At 41.2% G+C, this 24,149-nt stretch overlaps 1 protein-coding gene across 4 annotated transcripts in view; it reads right to left on the reverse strand.

The window, feature by feature from the left end:
• Positions 1-24,149, reverse strand: part of pecam1 (platelet and endothelial cell adhesion molecule 1) — an 85,280-nt gene that overhangs the window by 17,752 nt on the left and 43,379 nt on the right. For all 4 annotated transcript variants that reach the window (XM_062971133.1, XM_062971135.1, XM_062971132.1 and 1 more), the window contains 2 exons: positions 22,077-22,145; positions 20,435-20,491 (listed from right to left, as the gene is read on the reverse strand). In XM_062971133.1, the coding sequence (XP_062827203.1) occupies positions 20,435-20,491; positions 22,077-22,145 (126 nt within the window). The remainder of the gene's footprint in view (positions 1-20,434; positions 20,492-22,076; positions 22,146-24,149) is intronic.

The following is a 24,149-nucleotide window of genomic DNA, read 5'->3' on the forward strand; positions in this document are numbered from 1 at the left end:
AGAGCTTATAGTAAAGTTTATAGCAAACTATAAAACCCTCAGAATGCCACTGGAAACAGTCATTCCAGTTTTCTCATGAAATCATAGCACTATTTGTGTAGTGTGAAAAGGCTCAGCATTTCCATTTTCCCAGTCCTAGATTAAACACACTCATTTCAAAACAATATTTTAACAATTGATTGGTATTTCTTTCCCAGCAGTGCAGAGGTGGCATACTATGTGATGTTTTGTGACTTTGGATGAATCTTTGATTAACTACAGAAGTATGGTAATGAGTTAGTTAGGTGGTCTGTCATTTGGATGACCTTTTGAATCACCTTTTGGAACACTCATTCTGGTCAACACCAGAAAAATCTTGCCAAAGCTGAGACAGTGTGACTTGCCTAAGGTCATTGTATTTTTTTACACTGGAGATTCAAAACCTGATCTCCTGGATCGACATGAAAACCAGCTGGAACACTTGAAAAATGCTGATTGACAAAATGATTCACCAGAACACAAATATAACACATGACATTTCTCTAAAGAAGCATTAACTATATGCAAAACCACATCCTTCACCATGTCATATATTAAAAACTGGGGCACATGTGGTCAAGTAATATCAGAGTATGGTTATAATGGACAAAGTTATTAATGAGAAAGAATACACAAGCGAAGAGAGGCTGCAGTGGTTTGCTTTTGCCTGAGCCCACTGGAAAGGGCAATATTCCATCCCCATCACTCTTCTTCCCACGTCTGAGTTAAGTGAGGGCAAAATACCTTTTTTTAATGATCTTTATTGAGTATTTCACAAAGCATACATAGATATACATACATTGTAGGTAAAAAGAAAAAGAAAAACAAAAACAAAAAAAAACAGAAACAATAATAATATCGGGGGATCTCCCCCTTCACCCCAGATTTCCTATTAATTCTACTTCTTACTTATGAAGTTCTCTACCTACAATCACCTCTTGTGAGGTGATAATTATACTCTGGGCTTTAATATACTATAATGTATCACTGGGTAGAATGGGAGAGATTGGAAAAAAAAGAGAAAAAGCGAGAAAAAAGGGGAGGGTGGGGGGCAAGGGGAGTAAAAAAAAAAAAGACAAGAAGAGGAAAGCAGGGAATTGGGAAGGGGATTTAAAAAGACCTCCGGTCCATTCCGCAGGAGACTAATATTTCCTTAGTTCCTTCCTATTATATGATTAGCTCGTTCTTTATCACTCTCCTGTTCATCTCCTTTACCATTTTTATCATTCCCGAAGAAGACTATTCGAAGCTAGTCTGCCATTTGTCCTGGAGATAGCTTATAAGTGGAGACCAGTCCGTCTTATATCTTTTATTCTGCTCTCGCAGCAGGAAAGTCAGAGAGTCCATATCCATATACTCTCTAAGTTTTATGATCCATTCTTCCACCGTCGGAATGTCTTTGGTGCGCCATTTCTGGGCCACGAGAATCCGCGCAGCTACCGTGATATAAAGTAAGATTATGTCCTCATTTCTTCCTAGTTCAAAATCGGTGATGTTTAGCAGATAATATTCTGGTTTAAAGTCAAATTTAATTCTTAATATTTTTTGGGAGTGCTCATGAATTTTTTTCCAGAAACCTTTCACGCCCTTACAGTCCCACCATGCATGAAAAAAAGTCCCTTCTTTATCATCACATTTCCAACATTTCTTATTTTGGTTCTTGTAGTATTTTGCCAATCATGATGAAGTTAAGTACCAATGAAAAAACATTTTATAACAATTTTCCCTCACCATTATCGATCTTGAATATTTTAACTTTACTCTCCATAATTTCTCCCAGTCCTCAAACCTAATAGAATGACCTATGTCTTGTGCCCATTTAATCATATTATCTTTCATCTCTTCCCTTTCCGTGTCCCATTCCAGAAGTTTTTGATATAATACCTTAATCACTTTTTTGTCACATCTCATTACCTTATCCCATAAAGTCTCTTGCATCATGAAATCTTTTTTTCTGTCTTCTACATAACATTCCCATATCTGTCTGTATTGAAACCAAGTTATTTTCTCCTCTATTTTTCTAAGTTCACTTAATGGTTTTATTTCCTTGTTGAATAATGATTACAAAATCTTTGCAAATATAATTTCTAACAGACGGGTTCAAACGGATTTTTTACCTAATAGATATATGAGAGATAATATAAGAACTGTGTTAAATATAGTCGAATATTATGAAAATAATCCACAAAAAGAAGTAGGCCTTCTCTTTTTAGATGCAGAGAAGGCCTTCGACAACACAAGTTGGGAATTTTTGTTAGAACTTATAAGGCACATGGATATGGGATTTCATTTCAAGAACGCTATAAAGACAGTTTATTCAAAACAAAGAGCCAATATCCTAATTAATGGTCAAGAAACAGGAATGTTACAGCTATATAAAGGAACCAGACAGGGGTGCCCCTTGTCCCCTCTTTTGTTTATTCTTGTGTTGGAAGTCTTAATGGAAGAAATTAGAAAAGATGATGAGCTCAAGGGGACAAAAATAAGAAAGGACGAGTTTAAGGTTAAGGCCTTTGCAGATAACGTGGTTTGTATTATGGAGAGCCCCCTCGAAACGGTACAGAAATGGATGGATAAGTTAGAGGAATTTGGGAAGGTGGCAGGATTTAAAATTAATAAACACAAATCCAAAATATTAGCAAAGAATATAATCAAAAGCAGAAGAGACTTGCTACAAGAACAATCCAACCTGGAAGTAACAAAAAAAATAAGATATCTTGGGATACAATTAACAGCATATAACTCCCAACTACTTAGAAATAATTATGAGATGACCTGGAGAGAGATGAGAAAAAAATTATAAAAAAGGAATTTTTTTAATTTATCTTTACTGGGTAGAATCTCATTGATCAAAATGAGCATATTGCCTAAATTATTATTTCTCTTTCAAATGATACCAATTATAAGGACTAATTACTGGTTTAAGGAGTGGAAAAAGGATATATCAAAATTCATATGGGCTGGGAAAAAGGCCAGAATTAGCTTTCAACTGCTAACAGATTCCAATAAAAGAGGAGGTCTATTCCTCCCGAACTTTCAGTTATATTTCGAGGCATGTGCACTAGGTTGGGTGAAGGATTGGGCTACACTAGCTAGAACAAAAGTGCTCAATCTTGAGGGTTTTAACATAAGGAGGGGTTGGCATGCGTACCTATGGTACAATAAAGCAAAAGTAGAAAAATCTTTTACGAATCACTATGTGAGGGCCGCCCTCCTAAAGGTTTGGAGTAAATATAGAGAAAGACTTTACAAAAAAAACACCTCCAGGGGAGGCATATCAAATAAGAGAAATAGCAGGAGATAACTGGTTAACATACAAGCATTTATGGGAAAAAGGGCAGCACTTGGAGTATAAAACCAAAATATGTTTGTATTTGGACTCAGTTTGCAGTAACTGAAGTACACAGAGGACACAGAGGGAACATGGGAGAGAAGGAGGGAAGAGATACGAGCTGGGATATTACAATATTAGAAAGGAAATGAAGTTGATAGATGATTAATTGGGATTATCTCTGCCAGTTTGGGACAGCTGGAAGGTATGGCCAAACATACACCTCCAACACTCTTGCTAGCTGATAAGCAGAGCTGTACAGCAGTGCCACCTTTGTCATTAAAAGCAAAGTTTCTCTTAGCTGGATCTACACTGCCCTATATCCCAGGATCTGAACTGAGATTGTCTGCTTATCCCAGATTATCTGACAGTGTAGACTCATATAATCCAGTTCAAAGCAGATAATCTGGGATCAGATCTTGGGATATAGGGTGGTGTAGATCAAGCCTCAGTTTTTCTGCTTCTCAGGGCCTACACTTCCCCCTCCATTTAAAAAAAAACTGGGTCAGTTAGTTAGATTATTAGAGAATATTTTTCAACACTCCTCTAAGGCTCTCATCATATTGTCTTCTGGAAGCATCCTAGTACGTTTCCAGGACGCTTCCCCAACAGCGCCTGGCGGAGCCCATCATACAACGGAAGGCTACTTCCAGCAGGGCTCCCTACTGGAAGCATCCTTGCAGAGTCCTATTTGCCCGATTGTCCAAGAAATGTCCCCACTGTTCCCCAGCTTCAGGACCTCAATGTGATGAGGTCCTAAGTGTAATTTCCAGGACTTTCTGATTAAAGCTGCAGACAAAAGTGCAATAATGATCGATCTGCCCATTTTATAATAGCCCCATTCTTGAGGTGTTGCCAATGCTATATTGCACTTTGTCCATTTTAACTGTGAAATTACCTTCCCCATTTCGGCCCATTTCGGCACATGTTGCATGTTGCCTGGGTTCTATGAATTAGTCTCCAGTGTTAATACTGTATGTTTTATGTTGATTTTAACGATTGTTTTTACTGTAATTGATGTTTTTATTGGATAACTGTTTTATTGCTGTGTTTCGATATTTGATTGGTTTATCGGGCAAGGCCCCATGTAAGCCGCCCCGAGTCCCTTCGGGGAGATGGGGCGGGGTATAAAAATAAAGTTATAATAATAATAATAATAATAGTAATAATAATAATTTATTTGTTTGACCAATCATATGACCATTTCAAAGTGCAACATAAATAAAAACAAGACAAAAAGGATGGGAGGACAGGCAGCTGACCATCAGTTTGCTGACAAAATCTTATTTTCCTGATTCTTCTTCTTTCAGGAAATGTGCTCTTTTCTTGATAGCTTTCAGGGTAAAGAGGCTGACTCTAATTATGGTGGATCTTTCTTGTCCTTGCAAGAGGACTGTCAGAAGATCATTTCTGTTGGGAGACCTAAAATTAGATAGTAATGGATGTAAATATCTGTGTCGAAGATCGGCATGTGCTGGGCAGTCAATCAAAAAATGTTCGATGTCTTCCACTTTTTGATCTCCCCAGACACAGAATCTCTCATTTCTTGGGATGTTACAGTAGCGACCAGTTTGCATCATAATACCGAGTTGTTCAAACCTGGCCCTGGTGTATATTCTTCTTAAGGGCAACGGAACTGGAATAGTCAGATAGTGTTCTAAATGAGTATTCATTTTGTGGGAGGCTAAAAACTTTGTGGCAGAAGACCTACCTATACTTACTAGGTCCAATTGAGCATAGATATCATGAGTGCGTTGCATGAGCACTTGTTTTGCCCTAGGTCCTAGATCATTTAAAAATTGTAAAGGAAGGCCAGTTTTAGCCATCTCATTGTTTAAGGCCACTACCCATGATGACTTGTGGGCACGCTGGTCTTGATCCTCTAAACATAGGTGTGGAAGCCTACTGGAATTCATCTGATTTACTTTTGACCAGTAATTGAATTGTCTCATTAAAATTTGAGCTTTTACTGGGAGCATTCCTAGCTCTGCCCTTACAGCAGCCATCAGTGTTGTTCTGGAAAGTCCCAGAAGAGTGCAAAGCTGCTTAACTTGGAAGGCTGCGATCTTGGCCAAATTGGTGTGCCCCCAAATTTCGGCCCCAAATATGAGTGTTGGCATTATTTTTTTCTTAAAGACTTCCAGGGCAGGCCTGATTGTGCCTGGGTATCTATGATGGTACAGCTTGTAAATGGAACCTGCTGCTTTTGTTGCTCTTTGTATACTATGAGTAATATGATTAGACCAAGCACCAGATGATGAAAATGTAATACCTAGATATTTGTAGCTATTAGTTTGTTCCAAATGTACACCATTTAGGGTGCAAGTGTACCGCTTCCTGTTTTTTTCCAATTACCATAATTTTGGATGTATCCTTGTTCAAAATGAGGGAATTTAGCTCACAGTACAAATTGAATTTTGCCAGAGATCTTCTCAGTCCCACTGGAGACATTGCCATGATCACCATATCATCAGCATAAAGTAAGATGTTGATAGTTCTGGTCAGAACTTTAGGGCCATGTAGATTGTCAGAGGATAGTGTTTTCACGATATCATTAATATAGAAATTAAAGAGAAAGGGAAAGCGCAATATTAATTTAGACTGTTGATTAATTTAAACTGTTGTTAGACTCTCTACATTCATGTTCTACTAGTATCATCTATGTACACTCAGTTAAGCAAAATTTAGAAATACAGTAGAGTTTCACTTATCCAACATAAACGGGCCGGCAGAACACTGGATAAGCGAATATGTTGGATAATAAGGGGGGATTAAGGAAAAGCCTATTAAACATCAAATTAGATTATGATTTTACAAATTAAGCACCAAAACATCATGTTATACAACAAGTTTGACAGAAAAAGCAGTTCAATACGTAGTAATGCTATGTAGCAATTACTGTATTTACGAATTTAGCACCAAAATATCACGATGTATTGAAAACATTGACAGCAAAAATGCGTTGGATAATCCAGAACGTTGGATAAGTGAGTGTTGGATAAGTGAGACTCTATGTATATATAAAGCCAATGTGACTTATACATCCTTATAAGGCATCTCTCTCAAATTGCAACAACATCTCAAGGCTACGCTCACACAAAGAGCCACATTTCTGTTTTTCTGCACCTATTTCATGAAATAGTACCGGTAAGTCTCAATGGCTACTACTTCTGCTTTGACATAGGATTGCCTTCCAAGATTAAGAGGAAAGGATCTGAATTTGGAATTCCTTTCTCTTAGGTTCTGCTACATAGTAAAATATGGGACTGGCTTGGTTTTTTGGTGGAAAATAGCAGTCAAATACAGTAAGTCGAATTTGACTCAATTCCTTTATCTGGAACAACAGGATCTAGATAAAGTAAAGCTACCCCTTGACCAAAAGCAGTGGTGCTGAAGGCCTTTAGGGGGGAAACACATTTGAAATAAATTATTTAAAGGCACTTTTTGGTATGTTAAGTATTGTGCTACCAGGAAAGAGGAAATTATAAATTTTGTATATTTCCAAAACATCAAGTGGAGGGATGTTTATTAATTACACAGTGGCTAGTGGGGTGGGTGGGGCTGGAAAAATACCAATGGAAAGCTCATGTCTTTATGAGTCTAAATAAAATTCTACAAGGCCAGCAACAAGTCTAATCCAGCTTTTATCTATAACATAGCCTCTAGGCATTTTTAGCCTTTGACAAAATCTCTGTTTAATTTCTAAGTTGTGCTTGAAAAGAAAAACAATAATAATTTCTGCAGTTCCTATGCTTCATTCTGAACTTGGCAAGCTTCAAAACTTTTGAAAACAAGATGTATGTTATAAACATGCTGCATAGAATGGAAATGCAGCTCCCTGGTTTGCATGAAGTGTCCTTGTCTTGCACCTTCAGGAAGAAGCTCCAGGATATACTTACTGCTCCCACAGAGGATGAGTCATTTTTGGGTTTCTCTGAGGATGATGGGTCTGGGAGTGATGAGAATGAGGAGGGCACATTGGACTGGACTAAGGTACAAGAAATAAGGGATATGTGTGCAGAGCCAACTTCTAGTGATAAGTTTGTGGAGTTTTCAGGACAGAAGGACTGGCAAACTGGTGATACATCTGGGTCATGGGGAAACCTAAGTCTTGATAGGAGATGGAGGAGCTGGAGGAATGGTAACCAGGGTTCACGTGTGACAACAGGATCAGCTGTGGGGGATGACGATGGGGTGGAGTCCAGCTCATCTTCGAATAATGATGTGTAAGTTAAAAGTAGGGTCAGAAATGAGGATTCTTTGCAGAAGGCAAAGTGTCGTTATTGCGTAGGTTTGTCACTGCCTGTTTCCTGTTGGGTTTTGGGTCCGGACTCTACAGCTTGGCATTCCTGGTTCCTGTGAAACTTCGACTTGGATTGGCTTATCGTGAGTGTGTCTTCTCCCTTCCTGGACTTTTGGACTGGCGACTTCGGCTCTGTTTGGCGACCTTGGTAACTATGATTGGATTGGCTTATCGTGGATGCAGCTTTCTCCCTTCCTGGCTTTTGGATTGACTCGACTTCGGCTGTCCAACGACTTCGGAAACTACCCTTGGATAGGCTTATCGTGAGTGCGGCTTTCCCCTTTTCCTGGCTTTTGGATTGACTCGACTGCGGCTTGTGTAAACACTTTGGAGACGACGCTGGTTTGGACCTTCTTCAATGGCTATTTTGGAACTTCGACTGGTTTTGGTTACTCCCGGTGTGCAGCGCTGTCTTCAAGGAAGCGCTGTTTGCTTCCAATTTCATTTGACTGCGTTTTAATCCGGGTTATTCATCCGTTTAACCCGGATTATTTTCCGTTCTTCTTTTTGAGCCCAATTTGGGCTAGAACTTTGAGTTTTGGTCAGAGACACTGCAGTCAAGTGTTTCTGAGCCAGTTTTTGAGTTGCAATAAACCTTTTGTTAAACTAAGTATTGTGTGTGTGGCTCTTTAAGGCGCCTGTGTTCCGACAATATAGGTATTCAGAGTTGACAGTCTTATCATATTAAAGTCTTATTATTATCTTAAATTACAGTTTTATATAAATATTTAAAAACATTTAACCTACTGATGCCTCAAAAACATTTAACCTACTGATGCCTCAAATATTAATATCTATTTTATTTTTTAAATTGACACGTAGCTGCTGCATTTCCCACCCTCGTCTTATACTCGAGTCAATAAGTTTTCCCAGTTTTTGTGGTAAAATTAGGTGCTTTGGCTTATATTCGGGTTTGCTTATACTCGAGTATATACAGTAATTTCAAAATGAGTGGAACCTGACTAGTGCATCCTAACAGTTCGGGCTTCAGTTGTAATCAGTTTTGTAACTGCCAAATAAAACAAAGCTATAACAACAAGAATTCAAGGTGGAGGAAAGGGACTAAATTTCAATATTGATTTGAAATAATTAGCTCTCAGTTTATAATGTTACATATCAAATATCTATGAAAATACCCACACTGTATATTTCATTCTAGGTATTGGGTTTCCAACAATTTATTCAACTAGGAAGTCATATTGTAATCACTGTTGTTATTTTCAAAAGAAAGAAGGTAGGCAGTGATACTGGACTGAAAAACAAAATTCTAAAGGCTGTTTAGCAATGAAAAGAAATGTAATATGGCCAAATATTCGTGCAAGTATAAGCTAAGCATATAGACAGGTTAGATAATCCTCAAAACATGGTAAGTGAAGAGGTTCTTGCAAGATTTGAATTTAGAAAGTGTTGGGAATGAGAACAGAATAGGCATGAGGTGTCTCTTCACATGAGAAACAATTCAATGATTTTATAGACTATTCAGTTTATAAAATATCCACTCCAACCCATAAAACTTCAAACATAAGGTGTTTGTAGGTTTTTGTGTGGAAGAGTCTTTGAGCCCAAAGAAGGGGACCCTCAAGGGGTGTAATGTTTTGAAGTCTGGAAGTTGAAGTTGCTAAAGAAGGTTCCCTGTGATACAGAACCATTTCTACCAACTTATTCCAAAGTGTGAAACAAAGCAGAGTTTTCTCATGCCTCTTTCTGCTGAAGAATATTTGTTTTTCCATAACATATTGTGGTCGACCGTGGGATTCTGAGCATTTCCTCTCTCAACAGGCTGTTTCTTAGCAACTGACTCATTTTTCCATGCAGAGCATGTTGATTAGAACGATTTCCAGAGGTGCAGAACCATAGCCTGCTCCACCAAAATCTGCAAAATGTCTTCATAGGTATTCAAAGACGTGACTACCTAATGTCATAAACTTTCTTGGGCCAGAATCCATTTCATCAGATCCACAAATATAATCCTAAACTGACAGGCATGAATGTAGACATGATTGAAGGATGGCTGGAAATTGTAAAGAAAAAAGATGCGAAATCCACAAATATATCCACAACACCTAAAAATAAGCCCTATTCTAGGTTTCGCAACAGAGAATGGCCCCTTTCACAGACCATATTTTCCATCACTACAAAACTAAGTGGCTAATGAAAGAACTCTTTTAGTAGAGTAAAATTAATAGGAAGCGTTGCATCAGGAGAAGGGATTCTCAAGTTGGATGTGGGAGGTTAGGAAATGTGAGAACAACCCATTTCTCACAGCCTTTGGAAAGGAAGGAAATAACATAGTTCTGGTTCTTATGGCTGGGCTAGAAGACGGGGACACACATACACACATGGTCACTAGGCTGAGTAGGTAGTGCAGCTCTATAGTTTTCCACAGATGGGAATATAACCACTTAATCACATGAGTCCTTTGTAGCGTCGTAGGACACCTTTGTCCCAGTTGAGCCATGGAGTCCCATGACACCCATCAGACAATGCAGGCTCACTTTCAGTGGGGCTCTGTGGCTCAACTGTGGTGCAAGTGTCCTACAACGCTGTGCCAGGAACACAGGAGGCTTCCTATGTTTTGTTGAAAACCACAGGGCCAGTGCAGGGGAAGCTGTGTGACGACGCTTCCCCATATGTAATGGGTAAATGTTGCTGTGTGCGAGGTGGGCTGCGGGGAGCCAGGATTGTCCCACTGCCCGGGGGATTCATCACAGATACTGGCAAATTACTCCACAGGACCTCATCCATGTGATGAGGTCCTTAGTCATTCCTCCATATTTGTGGTTTTGATTTTCATGGATTTGACTCTATAGTCAATTTCCTCGGTCGTGCTGGAGGACCTAGTGATTTCTAGAAACACTGAAGTTGTCCATAGAGTTGTGCTGGAAGACCTAAAGATAACTAGAAAGGTGTTCTCTCAGGTTTTAAAAAGCATAATTTCTTTCTCAGGTTTTCACTTTCACCTATGCAGAACAGAGGATTCTAGGAGTTGCATTGTCAAAAATAGCCTTTCCAATTCTAAATTAAACTGACATTGCTTTTTTTACTTGTAATTTATTATTGGCCATTGCATTTTTATCCACCAGCCCTGTTCTGAAATTCTATTGTACAATTCCCTTCCTCCAGAATTTCAGTACCTATTACTGCTCAGACTATTGGCTATTGATGATGCTGTTTTTATGTTATTGTCTTGTTGTAATGTTGTTGATTCTATTGAGATATGTTTTAATCTATGTTTGGTTTTAATTTTTGTTGGATCAAGCTTGTCCCCATGTAAGCCGCCCTGCGTCCCTTCAGGGAGATGGAGGCAGGATATAAAAATAAAGTTACTATTATATTATTATATAATTAATGACTGCTACAATCTTCAGAAATAAAAATGAAGGAGTGCAGTCAGAGACAGAGAGAACAACCAGTTCTCCTGCTCAATTGTTGCTCCCCAAAGACTTAGCTCTGTTGGGAACTGTGTTACTTGGTTGCCCTGGATTTTCTTCCCAAAATATGACAGAATGATGTTAAGAAATGCTTTTTGAGGATGGAGGCTTGAGGTGTTTGAAAAGTGAACTCAAGGAATTTCATCCACCCTGACATTTGTTGCATTTCCCCTTTCACTCCAAAGCAAGCACCATGTCTCTGTGTGGTTGCTTCAGTATCATTACTATAAAAAACTATCTCCATAAACATCAGCATGGTTACATTTCACTAAGTAATGCAATAAAGCCTCCGAAAGTACTTTGCTGTTGTGTGATGCCCAGTTTATCTCTTTGAAACACTTTTCCTGTGTATTAGTCAGGAAAAGCTGATGCAATTAGAACAATACACTGTTATTACAATTCCAAAAATAACTGAAGCCGTAGTTGGATATATGCACCAACGAAAGGGAAAAATGCAACATTAAGGGGGCTTGTTTATTATCAGTCTAATTCAGTCCATACTTTTAATCGAACCTCATTTCAGTGAACTTCCTGCCCTACAACCATATTGATTAAAACATATTTTAAATAACACATGCCCTTTTCAAACTAAATTGGGCTGATGAAAGTAGATAAAAGGGATAAAAAGGTTTCCCCATAGGTTACCAAAAGTGAAAGCTATCCATGTGAAAACCTAATGCAGAAATGCTTGTTTCCTGAGTTATTTTAATACATTTTGCAAAGTAGGAAATGGTCCCCTAGAATTTGCTACACCAAGATGCATTGCTTTGTAGGGCAGACATTTATTCTGGAGACATGCCTATACCCTTTCCTAAAGAAATAATCTCAATAACCTGAACAATTGTGCCATCCTTTTATGACACTGAAGATCTGCTGCCTAATGGTAGGGCCAACACTTCTGACTTTTATCAACCATGTGGGGTACAAAGGAGGAGAAAATTTCAAAAGTTTCCCCCTAATATAACAGACAAAAAATAGAAGTACAGTAGAGTCTCACTTATCCAAGCTAAACGGGCCAGCAGAAGCTTGGATAAGCGAATATCTTGGATAATAAGGAAGGATTAAGGAAAAGCCTATTAAACATCAAATTAGGTTATGATTTTACAAATTAAGCACCAAATCATCATGTTATACAACAAATTTGACAGAAAAAGTAGTTCAATATTCAGTAATGTTATGTTGTAATTACTGTATTTATGAATTTAGCACCAAAATATCACAAAATATTGAAAACATTGACTACAAAAATGGCTTGGATAATCCAGAAGCTTGGATAAGTGAGGCTTGGATAAGTGAGACTCTAATGTATTACTAAAAAGTGCAACATTCAATAAAGCAGGACTAAAAATTAAGTATCAGCAATTAATTTTTTATTGTAAATGTGATTTTAATATGTTTATTGATTTGTTTTTATTGTTGTGTTTTTCATATTGTTTGTATCCACCTGGGCCTGGCCCCATGTAAGGTATAGGTAAAGCTTTTCCCCTGATGTTAAGTCCAGTCGTAACCAACTCTGGGGGTTGGTGCTCATCTCCATTTCTAAGCCGAAGAGCTGGCGTTGTCCGTAGACACCTCCAAGGTCATGTGGCTGGCATGACTGCATGGAGTGACGTTATCTTCCCGCCAGATTGATCTACTCACATTTGCATGTTTTCGAACTGCTAGGTTGGCAGGAGCTGGGGCTAACAGCGGGCGCTCATTCCGCTCCCGGGATTTGAACCTGGCATCTTTTGGTCTGCAAGTTCAGCAGCTCAGCGCTTTAACATACTGTGCCACCAAGGGGCCCCATGTAAGCCACCCTGAATCCCTTCGGGGAGATGGAGGTGGGGTATAAAAATAAAGTTGTTGTTGTTGTTGTTGTTATTATTATTATTATTATTATTATTATTATTATTATTAGATAGTAATAGAAATTGAAGAACAAGATGTCACTGATTATGTTAATAACACAGAGCTGGGATTACATTCTACAAGCCTTTGTAGCCTTTTCTTCCTTTGCACACTATTCTAAAAGTGTATGCTAGCATCTGAAATCAGAATAAATCATTTCCTTTTCATTGCATTCTTACTTAAGCAAAAAAAAAAAGAGGTTTGTAGATGAATGGGACAAGGCATGTTTGGTTCCCATTAAATGGAAGTGAGAGTACTGCAATCTGAGAGGCACTGAAAGGGGAAGGGGAAGAGGAGAAAGAAAAGGAGAACAAAACAAAAAGAAAAACTGAAAGTATTGCTGGGTCAAAAATAGAGAGGTGGTGTCAGGACCCAGGCTGCAGGGCACCAATAACCATACACAGAGGCCAGAATCTATCTAATATCTTTATTGAAGGAGTATATAAAGTTAATAAAAACAAGTGTAGAAAATAGTCCAGAGTTAGACCTTTCAGGAAAGGTCAAAATTAGTCCAAAGAAACAATGTCCAATATGAAATATTAAGGTCCAAAGTTGTAATCCAATAACCGAAACACTCACTTGCCAAGCAAGTGAGGGGAGATGACAAGGTCCTTTAGTCCATGAACTTGAGCAAGGCTAGGAAATAACTTGATACTTGGAACACAAGGCTTGATTCAAGACAACAAGGTAACGAGGAGCAGGAACAAGATCCGTGGAATTACTTGGTAAAATCCGGGAAGCAAAGCGAGGCTGAATCCTGGAAAACAAGGCAAGGTCCGCGAAGGTAAACAAGGCTGGAAACAGGAGCGAAGGCTTGAAATCAGGGACAAGGCTTGAAACAGGAACGAGGCTTGGAAACGGAGCGCGCTGTCCACACACAACTTACTCCAGTAGCTGACGAATTGACTCCGCAAGATGTCTTTGTGGGTAAAACACCTAAATAGGGTCTAGTTTTCCCACCAAAGAGCAGTTCTCTGGGGAACTAGAAACGAAAGCTAATCTCTGAGTCCAGATGCATGACTCCTTAAGGTTTCCCATGGAAAGCAGGCTTAATCAGCTGAATTCTTAGCAGCTATCCTAGCACTCCTACGAGAGGCCGCTTGAACAGCTCTCTGATGTTTACAAAACTCGTGGCGAGAAAACACAGGAGATTTAGGCTCAGGGTTTGTTTGACAGATTTCTGGAAGACAAATCTCTTGCAGGTGCAAGGTTCCCAAATCTGGCTGGGAAGGTTCCAATTCTGACTGAGACGGTGAAAAACCCAAGTTCTCCTCTTCATCTGGGACTACAGTGCCTTGAACGGGACTACATGGCCCATGACTCATCACACTATCCCCCTCCTCAAGCCCCCTCTCAAACCGGGACTCTCTCCCCGAGGCGCGGGGCCGCGGCTTGGCGGGATAGGTCTGATGGAAGCGGCGGGTTAGATCAGGAGCATGGACTGTGGAAGCGTCTTCCCAAGAGCGTTCCTCGGGGCCAAAACCCACCCAGTCAATGAGATATTGTAGGCGACGGCGGTGAAAGCGAGAATCCAAAATGTCCTCAACCTCGAACTCCTCCTCCCCATTCATCAAAACAGGAGGGGGGGCCGGTCGGTCTGTATCAGGACGCACACCATCCGCCGGAAGGAGTAGGGAGCGGTGGAACACCGGATGAATGCGCATTGAGCGCGGAAGTTGGAGTTTGAAAGTCACGGGGTTAAGTTGCGCCACCACTGGATAGGGGCCAATGAAACGGGCATCTAACTTCCGGCAAGGGCGATGGGAGGGCAAAAAGCGAGTGGACAGAAGAACCCGGTCTCCTACCTTGATTTCGGGGCCCGGTTGGCGATGTTTGTCCGCGTGACGTTTATAGTCCTCCTTGGCTTGGTTTAATTGCTGGAGCAAGAGTTGTTGCACCGCTGCGAGTTCCTGCAGCCAGTCCTCTGCTGCGGGAACTTCTGAGGTTTCAATGACAGGGGGAAAGAAACGTGGATGGAAGCCATAGTTTGCAAAGAACGGCGTTTCTTTAGTAGAAGCCTGGACCCCATTGTTGTAGGCAAACTCTGACAGCGATAACAGGGAAGCCCAATTGTCTTGCTGGTAGTTCACATAACAGCGAAGGTATTGTTCTAAAGTGGCATTGGTGCGCTCAGTTTGCCCATCTGTTTGGGGATGATGAGCCGAAGATAAACGAGAGTCTATGCCCAATAGTTTTTGTAGTGCCTTCCAGAAACGAGAGGTGAATTGGGACCCCCGGTCTGTGACCAAACTCTTGGGCAATCCATGCAATCTGAAAACATGTTGGAGGAATAGATCTGCAGTTTCTTTGGCCGTGGGAAGGCCATCACAGGGAATGAAATGGGCTAACTTGGTGAAAAGGTCCACCACCACTAGGATCGTGGTGAATCCACAGGAAGGTGGTAGATCAGTGATAAAATCCGCAGAGATTATTTCCCATGGGCGGGATGGTGTAGGGTGGGGATGCAGGAGCCCTGAGGGCTTTTCTCTTCTTGTCTTGGAGCGCTGGCATACTGGGCAGGTGTTGACATATTTTTCCACATCCTTGCGGATCTTGGGCCACCAGAAATCTCTTAGGATCAAATGCATGGTTTTAAATAGCCCGAAATGCCCTGCTGGCTTGCAGTCATGACACAGACGAAGTGTTTTTTCCCTGCCCGGTCCTGGGGGGATGTAAACATGATTTCTATAGCAAAGTAGCCCATCCTTAAGCGAAAAGGGAAAACGTAGTCCTTGGCGAAGTTGGTCCTGTGCCCAGGCGTCTGCTTGCTGACTAGCCCTGATTTCCTGAGCACAAAGGGGTCCTGGAGTAGGGGAAGTTGATTCCATGGAAGTGGATTTGGTGTTTCCCACTGTGAGCGTGGCAAAGTTTTCGGGTTGTAGCAGCTGGGACTCAAAGGACTCCTTGCGCCCTGCAGCGTATTCCGGTTTTCGTGACAGAGCATCTGCTTGCTTGGTCTGGGCTGGGGTTACATAATGAATTTGAAAGTTAAAACGTTCAAAGAATAAAGCCCAGCGTTGTTGCCTTTGATTTAGCTTGCGGGCAGTTCTTAGATGCTCTAGATTTCGATGATCAGTATGGACTTCAATGGGAAATTTGGCTCCTTCTAGCCAATGTCTCCAAGTTTCAAAGGCTGCCTTTATGGCCAATAGTTCCTTTTCCCAAATGGTGTAATTTCTCTCTGGCGCGGTCAATTGACGGGAATAAAAGGCACAAGGATGAAGATGGTCTCCCACTGGTTGTAGGAGTACAGCCCCAATTGCCACATCGGAGGCATCCGCCTGCACAACGAAAGGGGTTTCAGGATCTGGATGCTGAAGGATTGGCTGGGACGTGAATAATTTCTTTAGTTGCTGGAACCCTTTCTCTGCTTGATCTGTCCAGCGGAAAGGCTGTTTCCCACGGATGCAGCTGGTGATTGGGTCAGACCAGCGGGCAAAATCTGGAATGAACTTGCGGTAATAGTTCGCGAACCCCAAGAATCGTTGCACCTCTTTCTTGTTGGTTGGCGCCCGCCATTCCAATACTGCTGAAACCTTAGCCGGGTCCATGGAGAGCCCTAGTGGTGAGACGCGGTATCCCAGGAAATCTACCTCTTGTAGATCAAAAGCACATTTTTCCAGCTTGGCATAAAGTCCATGATCCCGCAATCGTTGTAACACCATTCTTACGTGGTTCTCATGCTCTGATTGTGATCTAGAAAACACCAAAAAATCGTCCAGGTAGATGATCAAGAACCGATCTAGATAATCCTGAAAGATGTCATTGACAAAATGCTGGAACGTTGCGGGAGCTCCACATAATCCATAATTCATAACTCGGGACTCGAATAATCCGAATTTAGTCTGGAAGGCGGTCTTCCACTCGTCCCCTTCTCTGATGCGAACTAGATTATAAGCCCCCCGAAGATCCAGCTTGGTGTAGACCTTGGCTCCCCGAAGTCGGTCTAGTAGGTCCGAGATCAAGGGCAGGGGATAGCTGTTCCGCTTAGTGATATTGTTCAATGCTCTATAGTCCACCACCAAGCGTAAGTCCCCTGATTTCTTTTTCACAAACATCACTGGGGAAGCGGCTGGGGATTGAGAGGGTCTGATGAATCCCTTGCGAAGGTTTGACTCTATGAACTCCCTGAGAGCTTCTTGCTCCGGTTCAGTCAGGGAGTAGAGATGTCCTCGCGGGATCGGGGCCCCCTCCACCAAGTCAATGGCACAGTCATAAGGTCTATGTGGGGGTAATCTCTCGGCTTCTTTTTCATTGAATACATCCCAATATTCTGAGTACTTCTTGGGCAAGGTGATAATGGGTTCAGTGTCTGTGGCATGGCAGACCTTGGCTACAAGGCAATGGTTTTGGCAATATTTTGAAGCAAACTGCAGTTCTCTGTTGGACCAGGAGATGCTTGGGTCGTGAAGTGTCAGCCATGGAATTCCCAAAATTACAGGGAAATGGGGAACCTCGGTAACAAAGAAGGAAATTTCTTCCATATGTTCCCTTATCCACATTCTGGTGGGTTCCGACCACTGGCTTACGGGACCCGTCTTGAGGGGGCGGCCATCGATGGCTTGCACCACACGGGCATTCTTGAAGTCATGGTATTGTAATCCCAGAGAGTCGGCATACTCTCTATCAATGAAATTGTTTGTAGCTCCTGAGTCTATCATGGCATGGACCATGACTGGCCCCTTTTTAGCTGACCACAAGGTGACCACTAGAAGAAATAGGACTCCGGTTGGCGGCTCTTGAGTGGGTTTTTTGACCGGGTTGGCGAGCCTCTCTACGCCCGGTCGCTGGCTTCCCCCGCCGGCTGTGTGCCAGCCGCCTCAGACGTCTTCATCTCCGTGGAGGACGCCGCCGCCAGACGGGCGGGGGGCTTCCCTTTGGCTGGGCACTCTCTAGCGAAGTGGCCCCCGTTTCCGCAGTACCAACAGAGATTTAGGCGTTGGCGGCGGGCCTTCTCGGCGGCATCTAACCTGGGACGCACGTTGCCCAACTGCATCGGCACCTCCTCGTTCCCCCTGGGGTATGGGGCTGGTGGCGGGGGTCTCCATACTGGACGCGGCTGGACGCTGGTGGGAGCGGGAGGTTTCACCCCAGCTCTACCGCTCTGGCCTCGGACCCATTGTTTTCTGTTGGCAAGCATGACTTCAGCTCGTAAACATTGATCAATGAGTGCTTCAAGAGAATGGGGGGGATCCACTTTGGAAATTTCTTCCAACATCTCGATGTTGAGACCCTCCCGAAATTGTCCTCTGAGGGCTATATCATTCCATCCGGTGCTGTGGGCCAGCACTCGGAACTCGGCTATGTACTGGGACAAGGGTCTGTCCCCCTGAGAGAGGCGCCGGAGTTTATGGCCGGCTGCCTCCAAATTGTCTTCGATTCCCCAAGTCGCCTTAATGTGATCCAAGAAATGTTGCGCTGATCTTAGGTGTGGGGAACCTTGGTCGAACAGCGCCGTCGCCCAGTTGGCCGCTGGCCCGTCTAAAAGGCTATAGATCCACGCCACTTTGATGTCTTCTTGGGGAAACTCGGCATTGCGGGCCTCTAGATAAGCTTGGCATTGGCGACGGAAAACATGAACCTTAGAAGCTTCTCCAGAAAACTTGGTTGGCAATGCCAAGGCTGGGAGACGGATTCCGCGTTCCTTCAATCCCTTTATTTCTCCCTCCTGCGCATTGAGCTTATCACGGATGCGGTCCACTTCCTCCTTGTCGATGGTGTAGCTAAGTGGCTGGCCACCCGGCACGGTTCCGGTAGACATTCTGGCCTAGGTTAATTGGTGCTTAGGGTGGCGGAGTCAAACTGTCAGGACCCAGGCTGCAGGGCACCAATAACCATACACAGAGGCCAGAATCTATCTAATATCTTTATTGAAGGAGTATATAAAGTTAATAAAAACAAGTGTAGAAAATAGTCCAGAGTTAGACCTTTCAGGAAAGGTCAAAATTAGTCCAAAGAAACAATGTCCAATATGAAATATTAAGGTCCAAAGTTGTAATCCAATAACCGAAACACTCACTTGCCAAGCAAGTAAGGGGAGATGACAAGGTCCTTTAGTCCATGAACTTGAGCAAGGCTAGGAAATAACTTGATACTTGGAACACAAGGCTTGATTCAAGACAACAAGGTAACGAGGAGCAGGAACAAGATCCGTGGAATTACTTGGTAAAATCCGGGAAGCAAAGCGAGGCTGAATCCTGGAAAACAAGGCAAGGTCCGCGAAGGTAAACAAGGCTGGAAACAGGAGCGAAGGCTTGAAATCAGGGACAAGGCTTGAAACAGGAACGAGGCTTGGAAACGGAGCGCGCTGTCCACACACAACTTACTCCAGTAGCTGACGAATTGACTCCGCAAGATGTCTTTGTGGGTAAAACACCTAAATAGGGTCTAGTTTTCCCACCAAAGAGCAGTTCTCTGGGGAACTAGAAACGAAAGCTAATCTCTGAGTCCAGATGCATGACTCCTTAAGGTTTCCCATGGAAAGCAGGCTTAATCAGCTGAATTCTTAGCAGCTATCCTAGCACTCCTACGAGAGGCCGCTTGAACAGCTCTCTGATGTTTACAAAACTCGTGGCGAGAAAACACAGGAGATTTAGGCTCAGGGTTTGTTTGACAGATTTCTGGAAGACAAATCTCTTGCAGGTGCAAGGTTCCCAAATCTGGCTGGGAAGGTTCCAATTCTGACTGAGACGGTGAAAAACCCAAGTTCTCCTCTTCATCTGGGACTACAGTGCCTTGAACGGGACTACATGGCCCATGACTCATCACAGGTGGTGACGGTTTTGTAACTACAAATGATTCCAAAACCAAATTAGACGGAAACGATTTACTCAGGATGGGGACTGTAATCACAGCATAGCATGAAGAAAGGATGGAGTGACTTGTTCAGGGAGAATAAAACTAAAACTAATGTACAGATTATTCTTGCCATCTTACAAAGAAATCTCTTTGTGATGTGGGTCTCCCTTCCAGGTCAGTGTGTACATTATCACAGGCTTTGTTATTTCTGTTCCTTTGGTATTAACCTCTATGCCTCCACTCAAAAACAAACCCCCTTAATTTTTTTATCATGTCCAGAAGCAAATTGAGTCACTTCTGGTATGAGATAATCGTCCGTCTTCAAAGACGTTGCCCAAGGAAAGCCCAAATGTGTTACCATCCTGCAGGGGGCTTCTCTCATGCCCTCGCATGAAGCTAGGGCTGACAGACGGGAGCTCAACCAATCTCGCAGATTCAAACCGCCAACCTTTAGGTCAGCAGTTCAGCCAGCACAAGGGTTTAACCTATTGTGCCACCGCGGCTTCTACCCTCTTAATTTCATGTGGTCTTACTATTAGGAAACTGGTTGTTATGAACAAGTTGTTTCTACTTTTGTCTATTTTTAAAGAAAGTATTTACATATAAAAATGTCACATAGTCGATCCTATTATGTGTTAGACCTTTTTAAAGTTAATGACTTACCATTAACAGCTTTTCTGATTTCCGTATAAACTGTCTCATTCTTCGTTGTCACGGGAGCTGGAAAATGTATATAAATGAAATACATTATTTTCCGGTGTAAGACTAGATGGATCATCGTTACCATTCAGACAATCCCTAAAATCACAACAAATAGGATGTTTTTTACCTGTGTGTCTAAGATGAATTTGAGAGAGTTCTAAAAACCTTAAACCTGGTGAGATGAACTGGATTGTGGTCCTCCCTGGTAAAATAATCTGCCTGGCTGAGATGAGTAGGGCACAAAGCTACATAACAATACTTAATAGCAAATTTGTGGGATTTGGGGACCAAAAACAAAGGATTACCCCAGGCAGGAAGAAGCTAGGCTTTGAAGCTGCAAGGCCATTCAATGCTAATCAAGGTAGCCAACTGCAACATTCATACTAGCCTCAGGCAGACAAGAGTTCTTTCTCCTACCCTGGACTTCCCACAGATATATAAACCCCCCTTGCCTAGTTTCCAACAGGCCTCACAACCGCTGAGGATGCCTGCCATAGATGTGGGTGAAACATCGGGAGAGAATGCTTCTAGAACATGCCCATACAGCCCAGAAAACCCACAGCAACCCAAGACCAAAACTGTCTTCTTTAGGCAGCTGATTGAAAAGGGCTGCAAGTGCTGCATTCTTTTAAATTGTATTGTTACTTGTTTTAAATGCCTTTTAGAGTATTTATGTTTAATATGGTTCTCAGTTTAATTGTGTTTTAATGGGGCTTTTAATGTTTTTAATTGTAATCTTTTAAGTATGTAAGCTGAATTGAGTCCAAATCTTGGAAATAATATCGGATGTACATCAATGTAATTATCATTAGCATCACCATCACACCTCATGAAGATTTCCAGAAGTAGCACTTCACCCCAACTTTCTTTTGGCCATTTTTCCCATTAGGGAGAAGGAGCTACATATGTTTTACACACATATGTTTATTCTCTTCCTGCATCTTTCTAATAAGGAACATAGCTGATAGTTAATCACCTGTCAACACATTGCTCAAAGTATTAGGTAGATTTCACTAATAGATCTATATTAAACGTTTATAGCTACCTAAGACATTAATTTTTATGGTTTTATTGTATGAAACTTTGAGATCAATAGTTTTGGTAGGGCACATGGGATTGTCCGCTAGAGAAATATGGCTACTGTAATACAAGGGAGGGCGGAAAGTATTAATTCTGAGAACCTCGTGATCTACAAATCTCAGGACTCTGTAAAATGAAACAACTGACCATTAAAGCAGTATCGAATTGCTGTATCTCTGTAGTACAGATACACTTTTCAATGGTCCCTTAGGGACTTTCACCAAGTAAAACTCATAATGGCGCAATTGTCATTGAGATAAGTAGTTTTAAAAAATTCAACTAAGTTGATAACTTATAAAACAACTGGAATTTTATAATCTAGGCCCCTTCTACACTGCCATATAATGCAGTCTGAACTACATTATATGGTCAGTATAGACTCATATGATGCAGGCTAACTGCATTGAACTAGATTATATGAGTCTACACTGCCATATAATCCAATGCATTATAATGGCAGTGTAAATAGGGCCCTAGTGTTATTCCTGAGATATACAGTCATATAAGTCAGTTGTTTAATTACCTCTGTGAGGATCAGGAATGGAGACATCCACTTCAGTATATTCCACTTCAGCATTCTCAAGGTCAGCTTCTGGCACACAAATAGCAAGAAGATGGACAGTAATATTTCTTTTCCATGATTGCACAAACTTTCTAAGCAACTAAGGCATTTAATAGACAGTGGCGTCACTAGGATTGGTGTCACCCACTGTGGTGTCTCATGGTGTCACCCCCATGGATTTCCTCTCATGCCAGACCATACCACAATATTGTAGCTAAAATACCAAAAAAAATGGACAAAATTAGCAGCAGCAACAAATCAGCAGTACGTGCTTATAGTATTTGTAATAAAACTCCATGATTGAAAGTGTCCTTGTAATTGAGTAATAATCACAGCTTTGAGCAGAGTGCATGTGCATTAGAAGAGTCAAAAAAGTAAATCAGTGTACGGTTTTAGCCATGTAGGTATATTGATATAGGACATATACGCTGGGTTTAGGAATAATGTTTTTGTGGTGATACCTAACTACAAGGATATTATTATTAAAATTAATATTTTCTGCTGAAACATCTGGATTTATTGTGGTTCTTTTCATTGTCTGCTTAAGAAACACAGAGATTGCCAAGACTTAAGAGCCAGATCTCTTATTTCTAGAGCAGTATAAATGTTGGCATATATATATTATTATTGCTGCAGCAGAGATAAACCACCACATGGAGACTGTATCCAGTGGATTCCATGTGATCTTATAATATACACTTTTATTTATTTTTATTCGTTTCATTTCTTTTTGAACTGTCTGAACTATGACCATAGGTAGCTGACAAGATCATTTAAAAAGTACCAAAAATCACAGCAAAACACAATTAAGCAAATTATAATACAAAGACACAGATTAAAACAGTTTTAAAACACTTAAATGAAAATGTTCAGCAATCCATTACAACCATTGTATTAATCAATTGCCAAGGCATGCCTGAAAGGAATTGTACAAATGAGAGACCATCACTGAAAAGATCTTGTTATTTTTGCCTGCTAAACTGACAACTATTTATTGCAGCTCTTGATTTGAAGGTGCAGTCAGTTTTTAAAATAACTAAATTATTTAGGGCTTCGAAGGCTTAAAATGAAACTTGAAAGTGAACAGGAAACCTTTGTGAACAGAACGTTTGATACAGAATAGGTATAAAATATTCTATATGCCAAGCCCCCAACACAGTCCTTGGTATGTGTAGTCTGTACTAGTTGAATCATCTAGACTATCTTTAAGGGTAAACTAAAGTTCTATGAGTAAATGACTGAAACATATCACCTCACGGCAAGCCCATTGGATAAGTATCTTGGTAAAGTATATCCACACAGAGGAGATTTGTTGCAGTAATTGAATATGGATGGAAACAAAACATAAGTAACTGAAGCAAAATTTGTCACATCCAGAGAGAGTTGACACTTCAGCTGGAAAAAGCACCCCTGTTTACTGCAACTCTACTTTCATACTATCAAGCCCAGGAGGAAGCTCAAAATGTAAACTTTGTATTTCAGTGCAGCCTTAACAAGACTTAGGCTGGATTTACACTGCCCTGTATGCCAGGATCTGATCCCAGATTATCTTCTTATCTCATATTATCTGGCAGTGTAAATTCATATAATCCAGTTCAAAACAGATAATCTGGGATCAGATCCTGGAGTATAGGGCATTGTAAATCTGATCCAGCCTAAGGCCCCTTCTACACTACCATATAAAATCCAGATTATCTGTTTTGAACTGGATTATTTGGCAGTGTAGACTCATAATCCAATTCAAAGCAGATAATGTAGATTATCTGATTTTGATAATATGGATTATATGGCAGTGTACAAGGGGCCTTAGATGAACATCCCAATTCTGATCTGTTGTCTTTTCCACCTGCATTTTATAAATTTTATGTTCATCCTCGGTCACTTTCATTTACTTTAAAAAACAAAAACAAAAACAAGAATTCAAACTTTCTAGACACCTGAACGACAAACTTCAGATGTATGTTTCAGTCTACCCAAAGAATTTTAGCTCAGTCCTTTGGATGACTTCCTCCAGTGCCTTCATTTTGATGTTGA

This window comes from Anolis carolinensis, chromosome 2 (genome assembly GCF_035594765.1).
Source record: "Anolis carolinensis isolate JA03-04 chromosome 2, rAnoCar3.1.pri, whole genome shotgun sequence".
Lineage (NCBI taxonomy): Eukaryota > Metazoa > Chordata > Lepidosauria > Squamata > Dactyloidae > Anolis > Anolis carolinensis.